The following is a 21,626-nucleotide window of genomic DNA, read 5'->3' on the forward strand; positions in this document are numbered from 1 at the left end:
ATCAGCTTGTGAAACGAGACATTGTGTATCAGCAACTAAATATTCTTCTTCTTTTCTGCCACTCTATGATACATTTCTCTGACGATTTTAGTCCAAAGCGATAACATCCTAACTCTTCTATTAAACTTATAGGCAACTGGAATTTGTTGTTTTGTTAAGAGATTGACAATGACACCGATAAAGATGAATAATAATTATGAACTTGTTAAATAACAAGAAACTTTTGGAAATACGAATTTGTTTGGCAATATCTTTCCATTTCTCACAAAATTATTCAAATTTATTTGCAGGCTGTCTGCAATCTTTCCAACACTTCTGCTGTCATTTGAGTGGAAAGCGAAAAGCTGCCATTAAGGCTTGTATTGTAAAAACGTGTAACTAAAAAGTTTTGACAAAGGGTTTTTGATGAAGTAATTTTTTAGCAGTTCTTTTTTATTCTAGAAAGGCACGTTTCTATATACAATTAATTTCAAAACGAAGTGTAAAGAAAAAACACATTTTCCTGTCACAGTGTTAGTTGACATACTTCTCCAAAATGGCTTAACCGATTTCAATGAAATTTTGCATATATTCCTAAGTGCTATGGTTTAATTGCATCAACATAATGATCGAGGATCTTTGCATCATCATTGTCATTTTAATACTCAGTCATCTTGGTATGGATTCACCAAATAGAAATTCATCTTATTTAATAGACACTGAAATCAATCGTGAACTACAATACAATACTGTAGAAATGGCAGCGATTGTTGCTCGCAATGTCGCACTAATGAATGAAGAAAAACGAACCACTAATGACCACATCATGCTCGCAGTTTCGGCAGGACAAGGTGGATTCTTTTTTTTGGATGCATCAGGTGAAGCTGACAAAAAATTCATTATTTCGCCAATTCTTGCTAAAATACGATCAAATAATGGTATCGCGTTGGCTATTGCATCTTCTGAGATTGCTGCAACTTTATTAGATGGTGGCAGAGCAGCCCATTCAGTATTTAAACTGCCTCTAAATATTCAAAATAACCCATGGCAACATGGCTGCAACAGTGTAAAATTATCATCTGGGATGATGGCACACAAAAATTCGCTTCAGGCGTTGAACAGGAATGTCAACGAATTAAATCTCAAGATACAACATTTGTTACCAGGAGACTTGGTGTCATACTGAAGCTGTAAATTGTCCAACAGATTTTTAAATTGAAGATTGGATCTCCGATAATTTTGCTTGATAATTTGAACCCAAAACGATTGTGCAACGGCACGCGATCATTGATTTAAAAGTAATGAAAATAGTTATCGAATAGAGGGGAAGATATATCACTATCGCGAAACCCTATTATATCCACAGAAGCTTTATCAGTGACTAGGCCGTTGCCTCATGGTCATGGTAAACCGTAATACATCACCTTTTTCACTATTAACACTGATATCTCACTCTGTAGAACCACAACATGTTTAGGGTTTGCTGACGCAATGCAGAAATGTTAAACCTCCTCTGATATGTCTATTATCTATGAAACGTAACTATATGAAATCTTGTGCCCTAAACTTGATTATGACATCCATCTTTTGGCTGGTGCTTAAATAACTTAAATTAGACCATTAGGCAATATTTAAAGAAGATCAGTGATTCCAATACGGTGCTTGAACAACATCGTAACGGCTCCTTTTTACTTTTTTAATGTGTTATGCTGAAAAGTTATTTGAATGTCTCTTGCTAAGCAATTCAACCATACTACTCAGCAGTACAGCCAACTTGGTTAATTCTGAAAAAAAAATTATTTATCACCCGTACTACGCGAACGTGAAATACTTTGGTAGAAATGGCGATCGCAAGGCAACCTAGCCTGAGATCCAATTAGCGCTGTAGTGCGCCGTTTTGATACCAAAAACTCGTTTGACCTGTAAAAGAAAGTTAAAAATTTATAGAGAAGCTTCATAGCGATTATGTTTGAGCCATTTTTTCGCATTGAGAAAAAATATGAGGTCTCTAATCAGATAGCTCATGCTATGCTTTACCACCTCTGTTTTTTTTCTGCCATTGTAATATTCAGAAATTTAAAATTTTTTATTTTAAAAAATTTAAAAATTTTTATTTTAAAAGAAATTTGCTGTTGTAGTTCCTGTTATAGCTCCACCTGTTTTTCAATAATGTTTAGAAATTGTATAACTAATGAAATTAGTTTTTCAGCTGTCAAAAATGTTCAATGATAAAATGGAGAACTTGAGTTGAAATAGGCAGATTTTTAATAATGTTGAAATGACAATTTCTAAATATTCCCAATTTCAATGGAAAGTATTAGGAATATCAGATTGCTGAAAGATTAATCTCTGAATATATATCCATCCAACGAACGGTTTAGCCCACGGGCCGAATTACGGCATCAGTCGTCGAGTCATACGTGACTAAATTTTTTGATCTTTGAATTTGAATAATGCAAAAACTATCGTATTTTAAATTTGTTTTCTTTTTTATTAGGTTGTGCAACTTTCCTTTGAGAACTAAGGCCTATTGACTTACAACTCTCAATAATTCCTGTGTGGGACAGGGATGGAGAAGACCTATAGTTTCAAGCCGAATCCGAATGGCTATTTTGAGAAAGCACTTTTCATGACAAGCAATATGTCCCTTCAAGTCTGTGCTCAAAATTACATCTCAAAAAGCCTCTTCATATTCCTTTGGCTTTAGCGTCTCAATGGTCTTTTTTGAAATTAGTTTGGCAATGATAGTGGATTGCTTTAGTCCCTTAAGAGTTTTCGCTCCTCAGGTTGATACATTTAATCTCTTGATAATAGTTTATCATGATAATAGTTTATCAAGCTCAAATACACAGAAACATAATTTTGATATTCTTACTTTATGAATCGGTCGAAACCCCAAAAAATAATCCATTATTTGCTTCACACAAAATAAAAAAAAAAGAATTCAAATTATCTTACCTGTAAAACAATAAAGTTTCAATGAAAATTAATAGAAACTTGATGTAGTAAAATATAAGTACAACAATTTTAAAAAGTGAGACGATACGTTGTAACTCCTTCATTAGATCACAAATGGAATTCATTCACTCGATTACGCGGTAATTCGGCCCCAGGTGTTCTACTCGTCTACGTTGTGCAATCGATTTTAGGTTTACAAAGGCATAGATTTTTTAAAACGTTCATGCTTAGTTCAACACCACATGTCCCATTACCGGAAGAAAAAAAATGCATTTAGTAATTCTAATGTGTTTGTTTCTTCTACTTAAATTGTACAGATACTATTTTTAAATATCGGGTTTTTCAATAAGAACACTACAAATGAAATTCTTAATTCCTATGAAAGTAAGTTTGATGCCATTATGTGTGGAACTCGATTTTTTTTGCATGGCCACGACGGTTTTTGAGCATAAATCGGCCAATACTGCTGCAATTTCATGTTCGATATTAGTACAAAGTTCATCAATCCTCTCGTTGTATTGTTGGCATAGCCTTACAGAAAATAGTCTAACGGCGCGGCGTCAAATCGCAAGACCGAGGCGACCAAGCGACTAGACCATTTCGTGAGATAACACGTTTTCTAAATTTGGTTTTCAATAAATTGATTGTGACATTCGCTGTGTGGCTTGTTGCGCCACCGTCCTGTTAGACCTACATGCCCTTAAGTCGTTATATCATCTAATTGGGCCAAAAATATTCCGACATCTTTAAACGGTAGCTATTTCCATTTACAGTAACGTGCCGGTCTTGATCAACATGGAAGAAGTACGGCCCAATGGCGCTGCCGGCGGGCCCATAAATCACACTAAACCGTAATTTTTTCGGGATACAATGATGACTCATGGAGTACGTGTGGATTGCTGCCTGACTAATACCGCCTATTTTGTTTATTGACAAAGTCATTCAGCCAGATATGAGCCTCATCGCTGAAGATGATTTTTCGATGAAAATCCGAATCATTTTCAAGTTATTGCTCAGCCTAATTCACGTACATACGACGAATTAAATCTTGTAAGGATGTAGGCCAAGATCTTTTAGCAAAATTCGCCACAACGACGTCACAGAGATTCCCAACGCTTAAGAACGACATGTGAGAGACACATCTAGGCTTTCTGCAGCTAAAGCCTCAGTGGCAGCAATATTCTCGATACTACGGGCACTTGTTTATCTTACTGGCATGGGAACATTTTGTACGGTGGTTGTGGATTAAAATTTGTTCACTAGACGCTCAATTGTTAATTTGCTATTGAGGCCACTGACCCCAAATTTCGGTAGTAAATTTTAATGATTTCAACTTCTTGTTGGCTCGTATATCTTTCCATCATGAAATGGCAAACCTTACTGAAGATAAATGTCAAAGAGCGACAAGAAATATGTCGTCTTTTGCTGTTCCTGCCGCTCTACTTTGTTAACGGCCTGTTGAAAAAACCTGTATGTGTTGTGTCTTTTAGGTGCCTGTTCCAGTGATCAATGTTATTTTTTCATTGAAACTAATCACTGGAATTTTTTGACAGGTTGGTTATAGCTTTCATTAAAAATGTCTGTCATTTGACATACATTTCCTGATTTGAATCAAGCATTTGAGGTCAGAGTTGATCATTGAAAGAATACAAAAAAAAACGAAAACCATTTAATCATTGAATTGGAATGAACTAAGAAAAAATGTGTGCGTAAAGTATTTTTTTTACTAAAGAATTCTACAACTTCTTCATTTTAACACTGAAACTATCAAAGCTAACTTTCACGATAGCTTTTAAAATAATAATAGAAATAATATTTTCAATGATGAAAAGTAATATTAGCTATAATTGGGAACCTAAATATAAATTAAAAAGTTTTAGATGTGATGTGAACCACTAAACTGAAACGAGGAGTGCGATTTTTACAATGCGTTTAATAATTTTCTTAAAAGTATAACAAAATTTCCAAAATTTGTTATTATTTCGGGACCTTTAAGTAAATAAAAGATGTTAAATCTTTTCTTGTGCGTTTATAACTGACTATTTTTATTTTTATTCAATTCGAGCTTAATTCAATTTGTGATTAAAAAGCAATTAAATGATTTGCTTGGATTTACAAAATATTTACTTATTTTTATTAAATTTGCAGGAAATAAAGTATAGGGTGTTGGGGTATAGGAATTGGCTGTGGTAGGTATAGAAATGTGGGACATTGAATTGATTATTAACTTATACAGGTTTAACACTTCTTGATTAAATAAATGATCAGAAACTATCTGATCTAGTAGAGATCTGTACTGTTATTCGTATCCTAAAATGATCGTGGGGCATATCATTTTATTGAATTTCTAAAAACTTTTACCCCAAAATAAGACATTCAAATTCTGTGTTTACTGGACGTGCAAATAGTGTTTACAAGCAGAATTCTTAAACATTTTAATTCTTTAATTTAATTTAGTTTAATTAGTTTTTGAATTTTAGAATTTAAATCAACTAATTGGCAATAAGTTCCTTTAGATCTCATATTTGTGTTTTGCGAGGTCGTATTACGAAGGCGTTTTATACCTATTTCATATATTCAGTTTCAAATTTGTATATTTAATAATTGAAACACATAAAGTAAATAGTCCGTTTATTTTAAAACATAACTTACATTTTTAATCCATTTAATTTTGTTCTTATAATATATGAAAGTCACCTTCGCCATATATCAATATTTTGGATTTTCTTTTTTTGATTTTTAATCACAAAGTTTATTTTTTACATATTTTTTTGTTGATTAAAAATGGATACAGTATTTTACTCAACTGACACAATATAAACTATTATACACACTTCACATTCAATTTAAACCCTAATTTTAAAAAATAAGTAAAAATGACAATAAAAAAAGAGGCTTTTCATGTTGTGAACGTTCCGAGTTTATTGCGTATCGTTGCGATCTGCAATTATCCTTAGTGTTGTAAAGTATTTTGAAGAGAAAACTTTGTTTTTATTCGGTTTATATTTTTCTTTTTTCAGTTTTTAGTTATTTTTTGAAGTTTTATGTTTAATATTCTTTTTACATATAAATAGTGGCTTTTTTGCGTTGATTTTGTTTCATTTTAATTTTAAGTTCAGCAAAGATTTATGAATATGCTTAGTGCTAAAATAAATGAAGAAAAATTAGGAATGGAAGTGTGATCTATCTAAGAAACAAGGAAACTCAGATTCAATTTTGTAAAACGAAAGAAAATTATAAAAACTACCAAAAACTATTAATTTTAACATTTTACTTTGTTTCAATCCAACCCCTGTTTGTTTTATCTTTGTGGAAGAGAATATTAAACGAACACGAAGCACATGGAGTGAATTAAGTAATTTTTGTATATAGGCTCAGTCTGAATCTCAGACCTTCCTTCACAAATAAGTACCTAATAATAAATTTTAAATAAAATTAAACAATAAAAAGAAAAATCAAAAAATAAAAGTTACTCCTTTGCACCTTGTAACGATTTATTGTGTCTAAATATCCAACCCATCAAAACAAAACAATCATTTTAATCTTACAGTCACCAGATACTCAGGCCTGGCAAAATGATTATCTTCAAGGTACAGGGTGTGAGATGTATACCGAAACCCTTTCACCTTCATTTACCGGCATGACATTCCCACAAGCCAGCGAGTAAGATCCTAATTCGACTAGTAGTGACAATTGAAATAAAATACTAAACAAAATAATACTATATAACTATAACAGCAACTCTTGTATTTGTTTTTTTTTTTTAATAATAATTAATTAATTTAATAATGACTGTACCAAGTAACTTTAACTTTTTTTATAAAAAAAAACAATATTCCTTTGTCTTGAATCAATGGAATGCCATATTATATCAATATGAGAAACGTTTTGTTTGTTGTTTGTAAATTTATAGATTTTATATTTAAATAATTAGTATTTTATTTAATTTAATTCTTTTTTTTGGAAACTTTTAACAAATATTTTGAAAATAGATTTTTGCATTTCTATAACAATTGTGAAGAAAGTTTTTCTTTTTTTTGTTTTAATTAATTTGTTTGTTTAAATTTGATTTTATGAAGTGTCTCCGTATAATCACTTAATATAGTTGCATGACTAATCAATATCAATAATAGAGTGTGGTTTATTTTTCAGCAAAAATTTTCTTACAATATAAAAATACTTTCACAAAATAAAACAACTTTTTGATTCAGCGCACACGGTATCGGCAAATTTTTCAAAACTCATCATTCCGATAATAGGACCTTAATTTTTTAAAAAAACATTCTTACACTTAAAGAAACATGTGTAAAATTTCATATACAGTGATAAATTAGACACATACATACATATATGTACAAAAGTTAGGTTTTAATATTAACTTCAATTCAATTTTCTGGACGGTTAGGGGTTTTTTACGCTGATATTTCTACATCTGAGTCTTGAAGAATGACGAAAAGTAGTGTCAGTCGTTTTTTTACACTATTCTTCATTTTGCAGAAAGATTTTTTTTCTCATGTGGTTTAAATTGTATGTTTCGTAGAGATTTTGTTATTTCAACTATGTGACGATTTACGTTCTCAATATAACATTTTTAAATAATTTACTCCAATGTAAATTTGAACACAAATAAGGAGTCAAATTTTTGGTTAAATTTATGAAACTGGTTATCATATTTTTTGAATATCTTACTTTAAGATTTGTATTAACTTTCCTTAGGAATTTAATGTATGGCTTTTTCGAATTTTAATTATTTTCTAAACGTTTCAGGGTCTCTAAAACCCTGATCAATATTTTCAATTTCACACAGGAAGTTATTCTAATCGTAGCGATTTGTAGAATTACATTCGTTTTACTAGAATCTAAATCGAAGATTGTTAGAGAGATGCTCGAACGTTCGGGAAGCTTTTTTCATCATCCATATCCCAAAAACCAGTAGAGATGATATCGACTTTAAATACGTTTTGGTACATAGATATATTAACACAGAAAGATGCAGAAAGGACTTTCATGCGTCAGTTAAATATCACACGAACCAAAAATGCTAGTGAATTAAGTAAAATTTTGTATTGTATGATGTGAAATGACGTGATACCAAAATTAAATAGTTTTGTACTTACGACATATTATAAGAAATATATTGCAAGTTTTGCATTTAAAAAAATTCAAATTCAAGAATTTAATCAAACATTAAGATGGTAGAGAAGTAAAAAAAGTGGGTTCCTCGATTCAGGGTTCAGTAGGGTTTTGATCGCATTCGCTTCAGGCGTGACAGGAGTCCCCATACAAAATTTTTGATCAAAAATCGAAAATTCGAGTTTTCTCAAAAACAAACAGATAGATTTTTTTGTAAAATTATAGCTAAGGAATGTTTTTAATTTGGTTTCAATATTCTCGTATATTTTCCAGAGTGTTTTAGAAGGTAGATCTTTCCTGTATTTTATACCCGTATTTTAGCTTCCCTTATTTTAATACGTACTTTGTTTCGAAAGTCACGAAAACTATTATGAAACTCAGTCAATCGCAAACGTTTCCATTGTTTGCAAGCTAAGTCTCTTTACTTCATCAGTTTCTTAATTTCAAGAGAAAACCACGAATTGTTCCTGTGCTTGGCCAATTTTGGTCTGAGCTTTTCATGCTTATCGAATCAGCTACGAATATAATTTTCTAAGAATATAACCTTGTCATCGGCGGGAGCCATAAAATATATTTGTTGCCAGTTAATCTTAAATAGATCGTTTTCAGTTAAGCCAAGTCAATATTTTAAAATCTCGATATTCAATCGTAGTAGCTACCGTTCGGGGAAAAAAATCAAATGCAGCAAAGATTAAATCATGTTTTGAAAAAGCGGATGCGGAAAGCTGGTAATAGATCAAGAATTTTTCTATATTATGGGTAAAGAATAAGTCTAAGAGTCATTAGTAAAATGAGTTGGATAACTAAAATTATTTGTATATAAGCTTAGGCTGTTCATTCGTTCTGAAAATGATTTTGAAGTTTCCTTGTTAAGCTTATTACAATTAAAGTCACCACATAAGACAATTTTAGAATAAAAAAGAGGAAATGCTCTTGAATACTGTGAAGTTGGGCGAGAAATAAAGGTGTTTATTTGGACGATAAACCACACCTACTAAGTATTTATTCACACCATTCAAAATTTCTATAAAACAATAGTCAACAGGAGAAGAGCTATCTGATCTAGCAACAAAACTGCGATTTATTGAACAGCAAATGTAAATCGCAACGTCTTCACCTCCTGGGTCACTTCTATCACAGTGAAACAAATCATATCCTTTTAAGTTACACAGGACGTCAGATAAACCTGCCTTGAACCATGTCTCAGATACACAGATAATGTTTATATTGGAGCACTTAAACACATATCTAAATTCATCTATTTTGGGATAAAGACTTTGAGCATTTAAATTTCAAACGTGAGGGCCATTACTTTACTTGCATAGAATACATTTGTTAAAAAAATCGAAGTTTAGATAATTGGATTAAATTCAACAAGATATATACAAAAGCATTAAAAAAAGAGTTAATCAAAAAAGCATTCACAAATAAAATATAAATAAAAATAGTAAAGAAGATGACCATCTCCAGGCTTACGATTTTTCATCATAGTGTTGTTGTTCATTTAATTGATGTTCGGCAATATTTAAATTCAAACTATTGATTGAAGTTATTAAAAGTGTTTTAGCAGTACCAAAGACACGTAAAAACAGTAAACAACCTTCCGTTTTTAATGTAAGCACTCGATAGAGCTTTATGACATTTGAGTGCAAGAGCTTTCCGTAAGATCATGTGGCTGGATGACGTTAAGCTTTCATTTACATAAATACAGCTGTCAGAATTGAGCTTTACATCATGTAAACAAAGATTTTGTTTATTTTTTTTTAAGTTATTTCCAGAACTAATAAACTGATTTCAGTAAATTTTCTTTTCTGCACAAGCTCTTTTAGTGTTTCAACAATATTTGATGAATCATTGTTTTTATTTAAATTCTGTTTAAATAATATTATTTTTTTCGAAATTTGATATTTTAAAAATGGGTCATAATTTTTTACAATCTTACAACATAAAACCGAAATTAATGAGCTCTTATCAAGTGCATTTAAAACCTATTCTTAAGTTTAAGTTTATTTTTGAAATCGAATCTCGTTAAATTTTTTGTTGGAAATTTGGTAAAAATTGGTTTTTAACTCGAATATCTTAGCAAAAATTTATGATAAGCTTCAAAATAATTTCATCTATTAAAAAATATTGTTTTCAACATACAGTTACATTTTTGTACAAATCCAACCGTTAGTTTTGTTTATTTTATTTAAAATCAAATCTCCAAAAAAATACTACAGGAAATTGCAAAATTCTTGTTAATGTAAGATAATGGTCTTAGAAAAATCCAATCCGTATTTCGTTATATAAGAAATGGAACCTTTCAAAAAATGGTGCTAAAATTGGTAACAATTTGTTTTCGACTTAAAATCTCGTCAACAAAAGCAGATATTAAAATTAAAGAAAAATGTTTTTGTTAACTTGCAGTTAATTTTTAAGAAAAATTCAAGTAACAACTTTGTTTACAAAAACATAAAAACCTAACAAAAAATTGATAAGAAACGGTTTTCGACTCAAGCATTAGGAGAGCAAAGAAAGATATTGACTTCGTTTTCCTTATCTCATACAATAATTTAAATAAAGTCTTAAACAAATCGACAGAAGGGTACGGATGGTTAGTTATCAATGTAGGTCGAATTCCAGGCTCTTTTTTAAATGATTTCCTAAAAGATTGCTTGAAGGAAAATAAAACCAAGACTCTAAATACCTATCAAAAAACTAATTATTTTCCTGAATCAAAGAACGGGCAATACATATTTTTTAGCTCAAAATAAAACAATTTTGGGAACAATTGTATCCTTAAAACTAAGTTTTTGACATGTTGCAAAGAAGATATTCTTCTAAAAATTTTTAAGAATAGATTTTAAGCTCAAATGCCTTAAGAACAAGTAAAGATATTAACTTCGAAATAATTTTTCTAACTACGAAATGTTTAGTAAAAAATTTATAAAAGTTTAATGTTTCGCACATCAAAACAAAAAACATCTCAAATTTTAATTATTTGAAGTCACCAATGGAAAGTTAAAAAACAAAATAGAATTAAGAAATTTCATGCGTTTTAGTATATTTTTTTAGGATGAATGACCATTCTTTTTATTTAATTTTTCATTTAAATTCCAAATGTAATCTATAATAGAAGAATTTTTGTTTACGGATGCAATTATAGTTACCAATTTACAATTTTGTTTTGATTATTTTGAGGCATTCGTAATTATGTCGTTTTTGAGAATTTTTCACCAGGACGAGTTCAAAATATTAAAAAATATCAAGAGAAAACTGTTCTTAGTGGAAACATGAAATTTAAAATGAGTCTAAATTTCCAAATGTACGTCGGACGCATGTGAAACGTTGACAGACACAATTTTGTAATACTTTTGAAATAAGACGTTTTAAACTTTTGAAAATAGTTTTTTTATGTAAAATATAAACAAGCTTTAAATACAAAAATTTAGCACACCTTCAACTTTATAAAAAATATTAAATAAAAGATTTTGTTTTAAGTCGACTTTCGTACCTACATATTGTGCAAAGAAAAATGTTATGTTCCTAAAATTGTATACGAAACTGTGGGAATGATGCTTGCTATGGACAATACATTTTTAAGGAATTCAAAATAGGTGCATAAAGTTCAACAGCAACTCGTATTCTTTATTCTGGTATTTCAAATTCTTAGTTTTTGATTAACACAACAATATATCTTTGCCCTTCAACAGCATTCTGAAATATTACCTTCATGTAAATTGTACTTTTTTGTTTTGCCAAAGTTAATCATACTACAACATTAAATAAAACTTATCAAAAAACATGGAGTTTATTAATCATAAATATTATTTGTCGATACCTACCCATTACTTAAAATAATCAATGGGATATTTTTCAGCAAAAAAAGCAGACAATCTTTTTCTCAGCATCTACTAAAAACTTCATCACATATTTGTAGGGCAATCTTTTATAAAACTGTTTAACATAAAAACGAAATTCATGGATCATATTTTATTTTGTAATCTGTATATAATCTTACATAGAATCGAATGCATAACGTGGTTTTACCTACGCATGAATTCCTCCATGAAGTCATATAATCTTAACACAATAATATAAACAAATTTATTCATAAAATTATCTCATTCTTGTTGATCTTCGCAATAATACAAAAAAATAACAAGCTCAACTATTTCCACGCATAAAAATCTTCATGTGAATACAAATAAAATCAATAAAATAATAAAAATATCTTACATAATATTTTTAATTTTTAAAATATACTAAACTTAACTTAACCATTTAATCTTCTATTGCAATGCGCATTTATATAATAATTTAATCAATATACCGCCTTTCTTTCTTTAAAAATATCACAACTTCTTTAATATTTCAAGCACTATTTTTAATCTTTTTGGACTGAGTATAGATATTTTTCCTAAATGATTTTAATGTTATAAAACTTTTTCTTTAAATTTATTATTTTTGTATTCGTAAAAATACTTAAAAATACAAAAGAAATGTGTTATGTGTGATGTTTTGTTGGACCATATTATGTCTTGATTGCATGCTTCTGTATAAAGGCTTACATTTTATACACTTTCACATATATTATATTAAAATAAAATATACAGTTGCTTAAAATTATATAGTATAGAATAAAAAAAATATATTTACAAAAATTGCGATGTTATTTAAATTCTAAACTTTTGATTCATATCTTAATTTTAAAGAATGAAGTTTTTGACTTTGAAATGTAAATTGGCTAATAACTAAACTTTATAAATTTGTTTAAAGTAGCATCGCAGTTTTTTTTTTAAACAAAAATAATGTTTATATAATATATTTTAATTAATTAAAAGAAATACTCAAATTAAATTTCAAAAATTATAGGCTCTGCTTCACAAAACTAAAACTCTTGCTGTTAGCAATCGAAATCAAAGGTGCTGAAGAAGGTGCAGATAGTAAAATATCTATTAATCCTCGTGGTGCAAAAATCCAGGCGAATACTCAAGGATTTTTCATCGCCCAGAGTGCCGATGAAGTGAAAAGGTAATTAAAAAAAAAGACATTCTCAAACATAATAAATCAGCATTATTTGATGGTTTTTGAGGGTGAAACAATTTTTTAAGTAAGTTTGAAAACATTTTTCTAATGATTTTCTTATGTTTTATTTTCATTGGCCAAGTTATAAATGTTCAAACTTAAGTTATGAATGTTCAAAATTCAAAACCACTGTGAAGCTTTTTTTTACACGGTCTGCATAAAGAGTCAAAGCCTTGACTCTCTGACAATCAAAACTGTCTCTGTCAACGCACCGTCAATGTTCACAGTGTCAATGCAAAAGACGTTGCTGTCTTAAAATGCGTTGCGTTGCCGCGTATGTAAGCCAACGTAACATTTGGTTAGATCTGTCCACGCGTTGACACTCAAAACATTAAAGATCACACGATTTGACAAAATATATTTTATGTGAGTTATTATTTGTAATTACTTTCTATAAGAAATTTTTATTATCAGTCTGATCTGTCAAATTGATAATTTAGACATTTCTCTTTGTTTCAAAGTCCCTAGAATTTAAATAAACGGTTGATATGACAGATGTCTGTGTGTCCTCCATATCTCAAGAACTATTAAAAAGAACTTGAGTGGATTAGTGTTCTAACTAAAACAGTTTAAAAAGAAAAATTGAAAAATTTGGTTGACTCCAAATATCTCGAGAACCAATAACTTTAGCGAATTCAATTTATAAAAAAATTAATAAAAATAAAACCTAAAAATATGATTACTAAAAATTTTTAAAAATAGTAGAAAATAAAGATAATACCCGTGTTTTTTTGGCTTTCTGTAAATAGTATAGTAGAAAATTCCCAAGAAAACCCATTGGCAGTAGCCAGATTTTTGTATTTAAAAATTGGTACAGCTGAAAGAGACCTGTCAGAATGATTATAAAAAAAACACAAATAAAAAAAAGTTTTGGGAAAATCAAAAGTTAAAATTAACTTCAGCAAAAAACAAACTAACAAAACTAAATGGAACTTGAGACTCTACAAAAAAAATTCATTAAACAAATTAAAGATTTGAAATAAAATAAAGACTTTAAGGAAGGGGTTTGTTCGTAAAATATTACATTAACATGTGGTGTTAAAGCGAGCTTGAAACTCGCCTCAAATCTTTATATACCTGATCGGGGTCGGTGATCGGAGTCGATTTAAATTTTGTGAGATAATGCATTAGGGTCTATTTATTTGCATGTTTTAATCAAATTAAAAAAAATGCACTTCATAAGAAACATCGAAACACCATTTGCATTTTAGAAAGTGCTTACAAACTTAATAATTTTTAAATCTTTTTGTGCGGTGGAAACACCAACGCACGATTTATTTAATCTAAACTGAAATAAACCTTTGGTGGACATATAGCAAAACGTGTCCTTCAGTGGTAGGAAGATTCGAGCCACTATAGGCAGTACAATCGCAACAAAACACGTGAGTAGGGGAACACCCCAGGGTGGTGTCTTTTCGCCTCTTCTATGGCTTCTGGTCATAGACACAATTCTCGTTAAATTAGATAGTTGTGGATTAAAGGCGGTAGCCTATGCGGATGATTTGATGCTATTGGTGTCAGGAAAGTACACCTCTGTGATTAGAGAAATCACGGAGTCAGCTTTGAAGAAAGTTAGCAGCTGGGCCACGAGTTACAGGCTAGGAGTTAACCAAAGATCTGAGACAAAAATTAGAGACCTAATCTTTATTTCAATGCGACAAAATGACTCTAACAAAATCGCTATGAAGCTTCTCTATAAATCTTTCCCTTTCTTAAAGGTCATAGGAGTTTTTGGTATCAAAACGGCGCACTACAGCGCTAATTGGATCTCAGGCTAGGTTGCCTTGAAATCACCATTTCTACCTACCTACCTACCTACCTAACAGTTTATTTTTTTCCCCAATGGAAAATACATGCTTCCAAATGCACAACTACTCAACGAACACAGCAATCGAGATCCACATGCAATATCAATCGTACAAACTTTTGAGAACGAAATAACATAAGATCCCTTCGAGACTCGTATAAATGTCAAAACCCATCCGTAGTAAAATTCTACTTTAACTTTTATCGGTAGTATGCTTACTGCGGATATTGTTTTTGTTAATTGTGTAAAATCCTACTATACTATTGATAGCTTTTCGAACAAGACACGCTTAATGGCTTCAAAAGAATTTTTCTTTATAAAGGATGTTAACCAAAATTATGTCTGGAAAGGTTTGAAGCACATTTAACGTTGTGTGCTCAACCTCCCCTTTATATTTTTGTTTACGTTATCACTGTTTTTATGTGAGAAGTCTTTTTGCATGGAACGTATAAAGTCGATTTTCATTGGTTTACAATAAGACGTGTTCAACATGCCAATATGAGTTTAAATTATCAAGTTTTTGTTTTTTTTTGACTTCATATAAACTACTGCAAGCCTAACACATTTCATTATTCAATTGTATTAAGTTTCAAAAAATGGGAGCATATACCGTCCCTTTATTTTAAACAAGAATTTTTTTGTTGTCAATGCCACAAGACCTATCGTTTTAAGAAATTGTAAAAGCTCTAAGTGCATGTTGGCATGTTTATTAACAAGACATTTTATCAAAATTTTCCACAGAGAGAAACCAAGTAAAAGAACATTTTCAAGTTGTCGAACAAGCATTATTTTCCACTGAGTTCATTTTGTCATTTCAGTCATAGTCTAAGAGTATTTGAAATATACTGAACGATCTTATACTGAAAACAATTGACGAGACGATAGTGTTAAAGCTTCTTGAAACAAATTTTTGACGATATCGTAAATGATAACCGTTTTGACGAGTATCGTTTTTTAATTTACGGAATGACTTCCCTGAAACAAATTAGTTTTAAAAAGTACTACAAAAAAAATTGGAGTTAAATATCATAAGAATAAACAATACTCAAAATACCTTAAACTCAAAAAAAAATATCTTTTCTTTTAATAATAGTTAGCCGGTACCAATGGGAAGTTGTCAGTGTGAGTTGCATGCCAGTCTCCTGTTATTTTTAACTTCAAATAGGAAGTTGTTCTAATGGGTCCGATTTGTCACATTGAAAATTTTGACATTTCTCGACGAAGAAAAAAAAAATGATTGATGACATTGGCCTTAAAATAATTTTATTTTTTAAAAAATATTGTTTTCAACATCCAGTAACATTTTGAGAAAAATCAAATTGACAGTTTTTCTTACAAAAAAATTTAAAACCTAAAAAAAATTACAAAAGTTGATAAAAACTTATTTTTGACTTAAATATATTTTCAAAACTTTAAGATATTGGCACTTTAACCCTCTGCCAAAAGTAAAATGTTAATGATAGTTGGTTTGAATTTTTGATAAATAATAAGAACAAATATACAAAAGAAGTCTCACGGACATTGATTGCAAAATTATGTTTTTTTTGGGACATTTATTTACCTCAAAAGGGTGCTTTTATATTCCTAGCTTTGATTCCATCTGATCAAACGTATACAAAAAACTTGCCTTTGAAACAAAATTAAGTTGATAGAAGAGTTCAAAAACAAGTAATCCTTCATTTAAGCCAAATATATAACTTTAATCTCAGCACTGATCATACTTCGATCACTCTTTACTGGCATCATGTAAAAAGCGTTTGGGTAAAAAGCTTATTGGTATATTTCGGAAACACAGCGGTATTATTTAAGCTATCTATTATTCTCTATATCTATTTTTAGTTAATAGGTAAAAACAATAATGATTCAATACATTTAAAGACAGATAGAGACTACTCAATTGATAGTCTGGCAGTGCACTGTCAGGATAACATTATAAATATGCCTTGATTTAGCACAAAATTCTGCTCTGTCAATGTTTGGACACACGTTTTAAAAAGGAGTCTTTTGTGTCCCAATAGCATTGACTCATGCATTGCACGGTCACAGAAAAGATTCAACGAGTTGACTCAAATATGTGTATCAACGTGAGCGTCAATATGCTCATCATCACGTTACGTCAGAGAGTCAACGCTTTGACCGTTTACGTGAACCGTCTTTTAGAAGCTTAAGTAGCATAGTCTTTTTTTATTTATAGTGGATACGAAGTTTTTTAAAAAACCATCAAATAATTTTGTTGAATACCGTTTTTATAAAATAATTAAACGAAATGTTTTTACTTTTTCTACAGAGCTTGGTTTTACTGTAAAGCTTGTCACGAAGACATAAAAGACGAAACCCTAATTAAAAAGTGTAAATGTAAAAACTGTAAGTATCCTTAGTACTTTAAAACTATTTTTATTTTGATTATAATTTTTATAACTTGTCTTTTATAAATATTTTTATATAATTTAAAAAAAAAAAAATATTTCACATATTAGAAATTTATTTTATCAAAAATAAAAAGAAAGACATTTTTAATGGTAAAAAAATAAAATATTTATTTATCGATAGTGTAAACAACTTAAAAAAAAAACTAAATATTAAGAGATTTAGGAGTCAGGTCATATATATTTTTATACTTAAATACAAAAAAAAAATATTACTATATTTTATTTTATTACAACAAATTATAATCCATAATGTTATTATTTTCTTCTTAATTCAAAAATGACGCGTTGGTGCATCATTCTTCTAAAAAAAAATACAAAAATAAAAATCAAATGAAATGAAAACAAAAAAAAACTAAAAAAATATGAACAAATATTTCTCAAAACAGTGACAGTACAACCAAGGAACAAATTTGGTGACTTAGGTAAAGCAAATACAAAATGAAAAAATAAAAACTATAAACAAAATTAAAAACTTAACATTTTCAAAGTTTTGTTTTCTGTTTGAGTTTTGTTCCCCTATTGTCCCCCGAAAAAAAAAAACAAACAAACAAACAAAAATCAAATAAAAAAGGTTAAAAATTCTTTTTTTACTACTTAAAATTTTTAATTTTTGACATTTAGTTGCATTAGAACAATCAAATTGGATTATTTATTTGATTTATTTCTTAAATCCCCCAAGTGATTAATATATTTTTAAAAAGAACATTAATTTCGTTTCTGTAGTATTTTCTTCCAATATTGTATTTTTCAGATAAACGTTTTAAGAAAACATTCTGTAAATAAATTTCCTTAGTTACATATCGAATTTGTTGTGTTGGTTATTTTTGTTCAAATATAAATAAAAACACATTTTTGTTAAAAAGTAGAAAACATTTTTTAAAAATATATTAAAACACTTAATTGATTTTCTTTTCAATTTTTAATCCATCCAGAATATTGATTAAATTGTTAAATTCCTACCTTAAAATATTTCCACCCTTGAAAACAAAAAATAATACTTTCCTATTTCACCATTTTCTTAATTTGTTTTTCTTTGGAAACCTTTACATCAGCTCAAAAAATATTAAACAAAAAAAAAGAAGAAAACATAGATTTGTTGGTTTTTCTTTTATATTAAATAAATAATATATACCTAAAGGCTTATTTTCAATTTGTATATATGTTTGTGCGAATATTTGCATCCCATAACAACTTTAATAAATACAAATCTCAAACCCCTTTTTCTTGAAGTGATATATATTTTTAAATAAATACATATATTTTTTAATAAATATAAAATAAACACTTAAATTTAGTTCTAAATATTTTCGAATGATCTATACATTTAATTTCACATTTTATATTTGTTTATATAACCTATGTATATTTATAATTTTTCTTTTCTCTAAGAAAATCCAATTTCGCAATAAAAATAAAAACACAGAAATATGCTTTGAACTTTTCCCCTAACTGTAATATGAGAGATTGTTTTATAATTTTTCTTTTTTTTTAAATTGTTTCATTGAAAGCCTGCAGACTTTTTTTTAAACATAAACTTATCTCTCAATTTCAACAAAAATAAAATAAACTGTCTTTAATTTTTCAAAATGAAGTTACTATGACCAAAAACCATCAAATACATATTTTTTCGGTTTTTGTTTTTAGTTTCATTTTCTTCCATTATTGTTGATAAACATATTTTTTAAATTTTATTTTTTGAGTAAAAAAGTGCGCACCACTTTCCAACTTAATTTAAAAACAAAAAAATAAAAAGAGAGTGGAATTATAAGCAAAAATAAAATAAATATTAAATGGTCCACTGTAGATCTTCCTTTAGAAAAATTTAGATACAAATTATTCACAATAATAATAATAATTTATTGAGAGACAAAAACAAAATTTAAAATATTTGCCTGACAATATACATTAATATATATATATTATGAGTAATATTCGACAAAATTTATAAATGATTTTTGTTGCACCTTAAATTATTTATGATAAGTGCATGAAGTGCACCAAAATGTAATAAAGTTAATAAGCTGTTATAATAATTTATATTATAACCCATCACATTTTTCTTAGGATTTATTTGTTGCAACATGAAAAGGAGTTTATGTAATATATTTAAAAAAATATTTATTGTGTATTTAGCAGCAGTTAAAGAAAAACAAAATTAGAGTAGATTTTTTTTAAATGAAGTTTTGAAACTAAATATTGAGGATAAAATATGTGTTTGCATTTTTGTTAGGTGCACTATACTACTGATATACCCTGGGTGTTTTTTTGTAAGATTTACTTCGGTTTTTGTAAATAATTTTTGTTCCAATACGATGAAAAAAAAAATATAAAAACAATAATTTTAAGCTGTGTTTTTTCCAATTTAAGCTTTTGCTGTGTGGTTCATAAAATCATCATCATAAAAGTTTAATTCAATATCAAATCAATATTTAATAGAGAAATCAAACGATCAACGAGTGATAACCCCTTAATTAAAAACTAAAAATAACAATGACAATGACAATGACAATGACAATGACAATGACAATGACAATGACAATGACAATGACAATGACAATGACAATGACAATGACAATGACAATGACAATGACAATGACAATGACAATGACAATGACAATGACAATGACAATGACAATGACAATGACAATGACAATGACAATGACAATGACAATGACAATGACAATGACAATGACAATGACAATGACAATGACAATGACAATGACAATGACAATGACAATGACAATGACAATGACAATGACAATGACAATGACAATGACAATGACAATGACAATGACAATGACAATGACAATGACAATGACAATGACAATGACAATGACAATGACAATGACAATGACAATGACAATGACAATGACAATGACAATGACAATGACAATGACAATGACAATGACAATGACAATGACAATGACAATGACAATGACAATGACAATGACAATGACAATGACAATGACAATGACAATGACAATGACAATGACAATGACAATGACAATGACAATGACAATGACAATGACAATGACAATGACAATGACAATGACAATGACAATGACAATGACAATGACAATGACAATGACAATGACAATGACAATGACAATGACAATGACAATGACAATGACAATGACAATGACAATGACAATGACAATGACAATGACAATGACAATGACAATGACAATGACAATGACAATGACAATGACAATGACAATGACAATGACAATGACAATGACAATGACAATGACAATGACAATGACAATGACAATGACAATGACAATGACAATGACAATGACAATGACAATGACAATGACAATGACAATGACAATGACAATGACAATGACAATGACAATGACAATGACAATGACAATGACAATGACAATGACAATGACAATGACAATGACAATGACAATGACAATGACAATGACAATGACAATGACAATGACAATGACAATGACAATGACAATGACAATGACAATGACAATGACAATGACAATGACAATGACAATGACAATGACAATGACAATGACAATGACAATGACAATGACAATGACAATGACAATGACAATGACAATGACAATGACAATGACAATGACAATGACAATGACAATGACAATGACAATGACAATGACAATGACAATGACAATGACAATGACAATGACAATGACAATGACAATGACAATGACAATGACAATGACAATGACAATGACAATGACAATGACAATGACAATGACAATGACAATGACAATGACAATGACAATGACAATGACAATGACAATGACAATGACAATGACAATGACAATGACAATGACAATGACAATGACAATGACAATGACAATGACAATGACAATGACAATGACAATGACAATGACAATGACAATGACAATGACAATGACAATGACAATGACAATGACAATGACAATGACAATGACAATGACAATGACAATGACAATGACAATGACAATGACAATTACATGAAAATAACCATTCAATTAATGTTTGTGAAAGGGCTACCAAACGCAAATTCGACAGGGACAAAACCCTAGTTTGCGTTAAGACAACCGAGACAAAATGTATGTAAGATGGAGGCAAATACATTGTGGTGAAATGAAAAGAAAAATTTGCAATACTACGAAATAGTAATGTGGATAATACGTCAGAAAATTACATTATTAAACAAACTATAAGGATTCCTTCGTTTTTAATCTTGTGACAATTCGACTACAAAAACATGCATTTTAATAAAA

General features: G+C 29.2%; 1 protein-coding gene across 35 annotated transcripts in view; it reads left to right on the forward strand.

The window, feature by feature from the left end:
• LOC129954266 (calcium-activated potassium channel slowpoke) overlaps positions 1-21,626 on the forward strand; it is a 241,096-nt gene that overhangs the window by 168,458 nt on the left and 51,012 nt on the right. For 17 of the 35 annotated variants that reach the window (XR_008782675.1, XR_008782677.1, XR_008782674.1 and 14 more), the window contains exons 13-14: positions 12,928-13,086; positions 17,235-17,311. Coding sequence is in view for 31 of the 35 variants with exons in the window: in XM_056068084.1 (XP_055924059.1) it covers positions 12,928-13,086; positions 17,235-17,311 (236 nt within the window). In the remaining 4 variants the exon portion in view is untranslated. Of the gene's footprint in view, positions 1-6,487; positions 6,601-12,927; positions 13,087-17,234; positions 17,312-17,762; positions 17,799-21,626 lie in introns of all 35 variants that reach the window. The other 18 variants (XM_056068077.1, XM_056068076.1, XM_056068075.1 and 15 more) reach the window with 3 other exon arrangements.

Source organism: Eupeodes corollae, chromosome 1 (assembly GCF_945859685.1).
Source record: "Eupeodes corollae chromosome 1, idEupCoro1.1, whole genome shotgun sequence".
Classification (NCBI taxonomy): domain Eukaryota; kingdom Metazoa; phylum Arthropoda; class Insecta; order Diptera; family Syrphidae; genus Eupeodes; species Eupeodes corollae.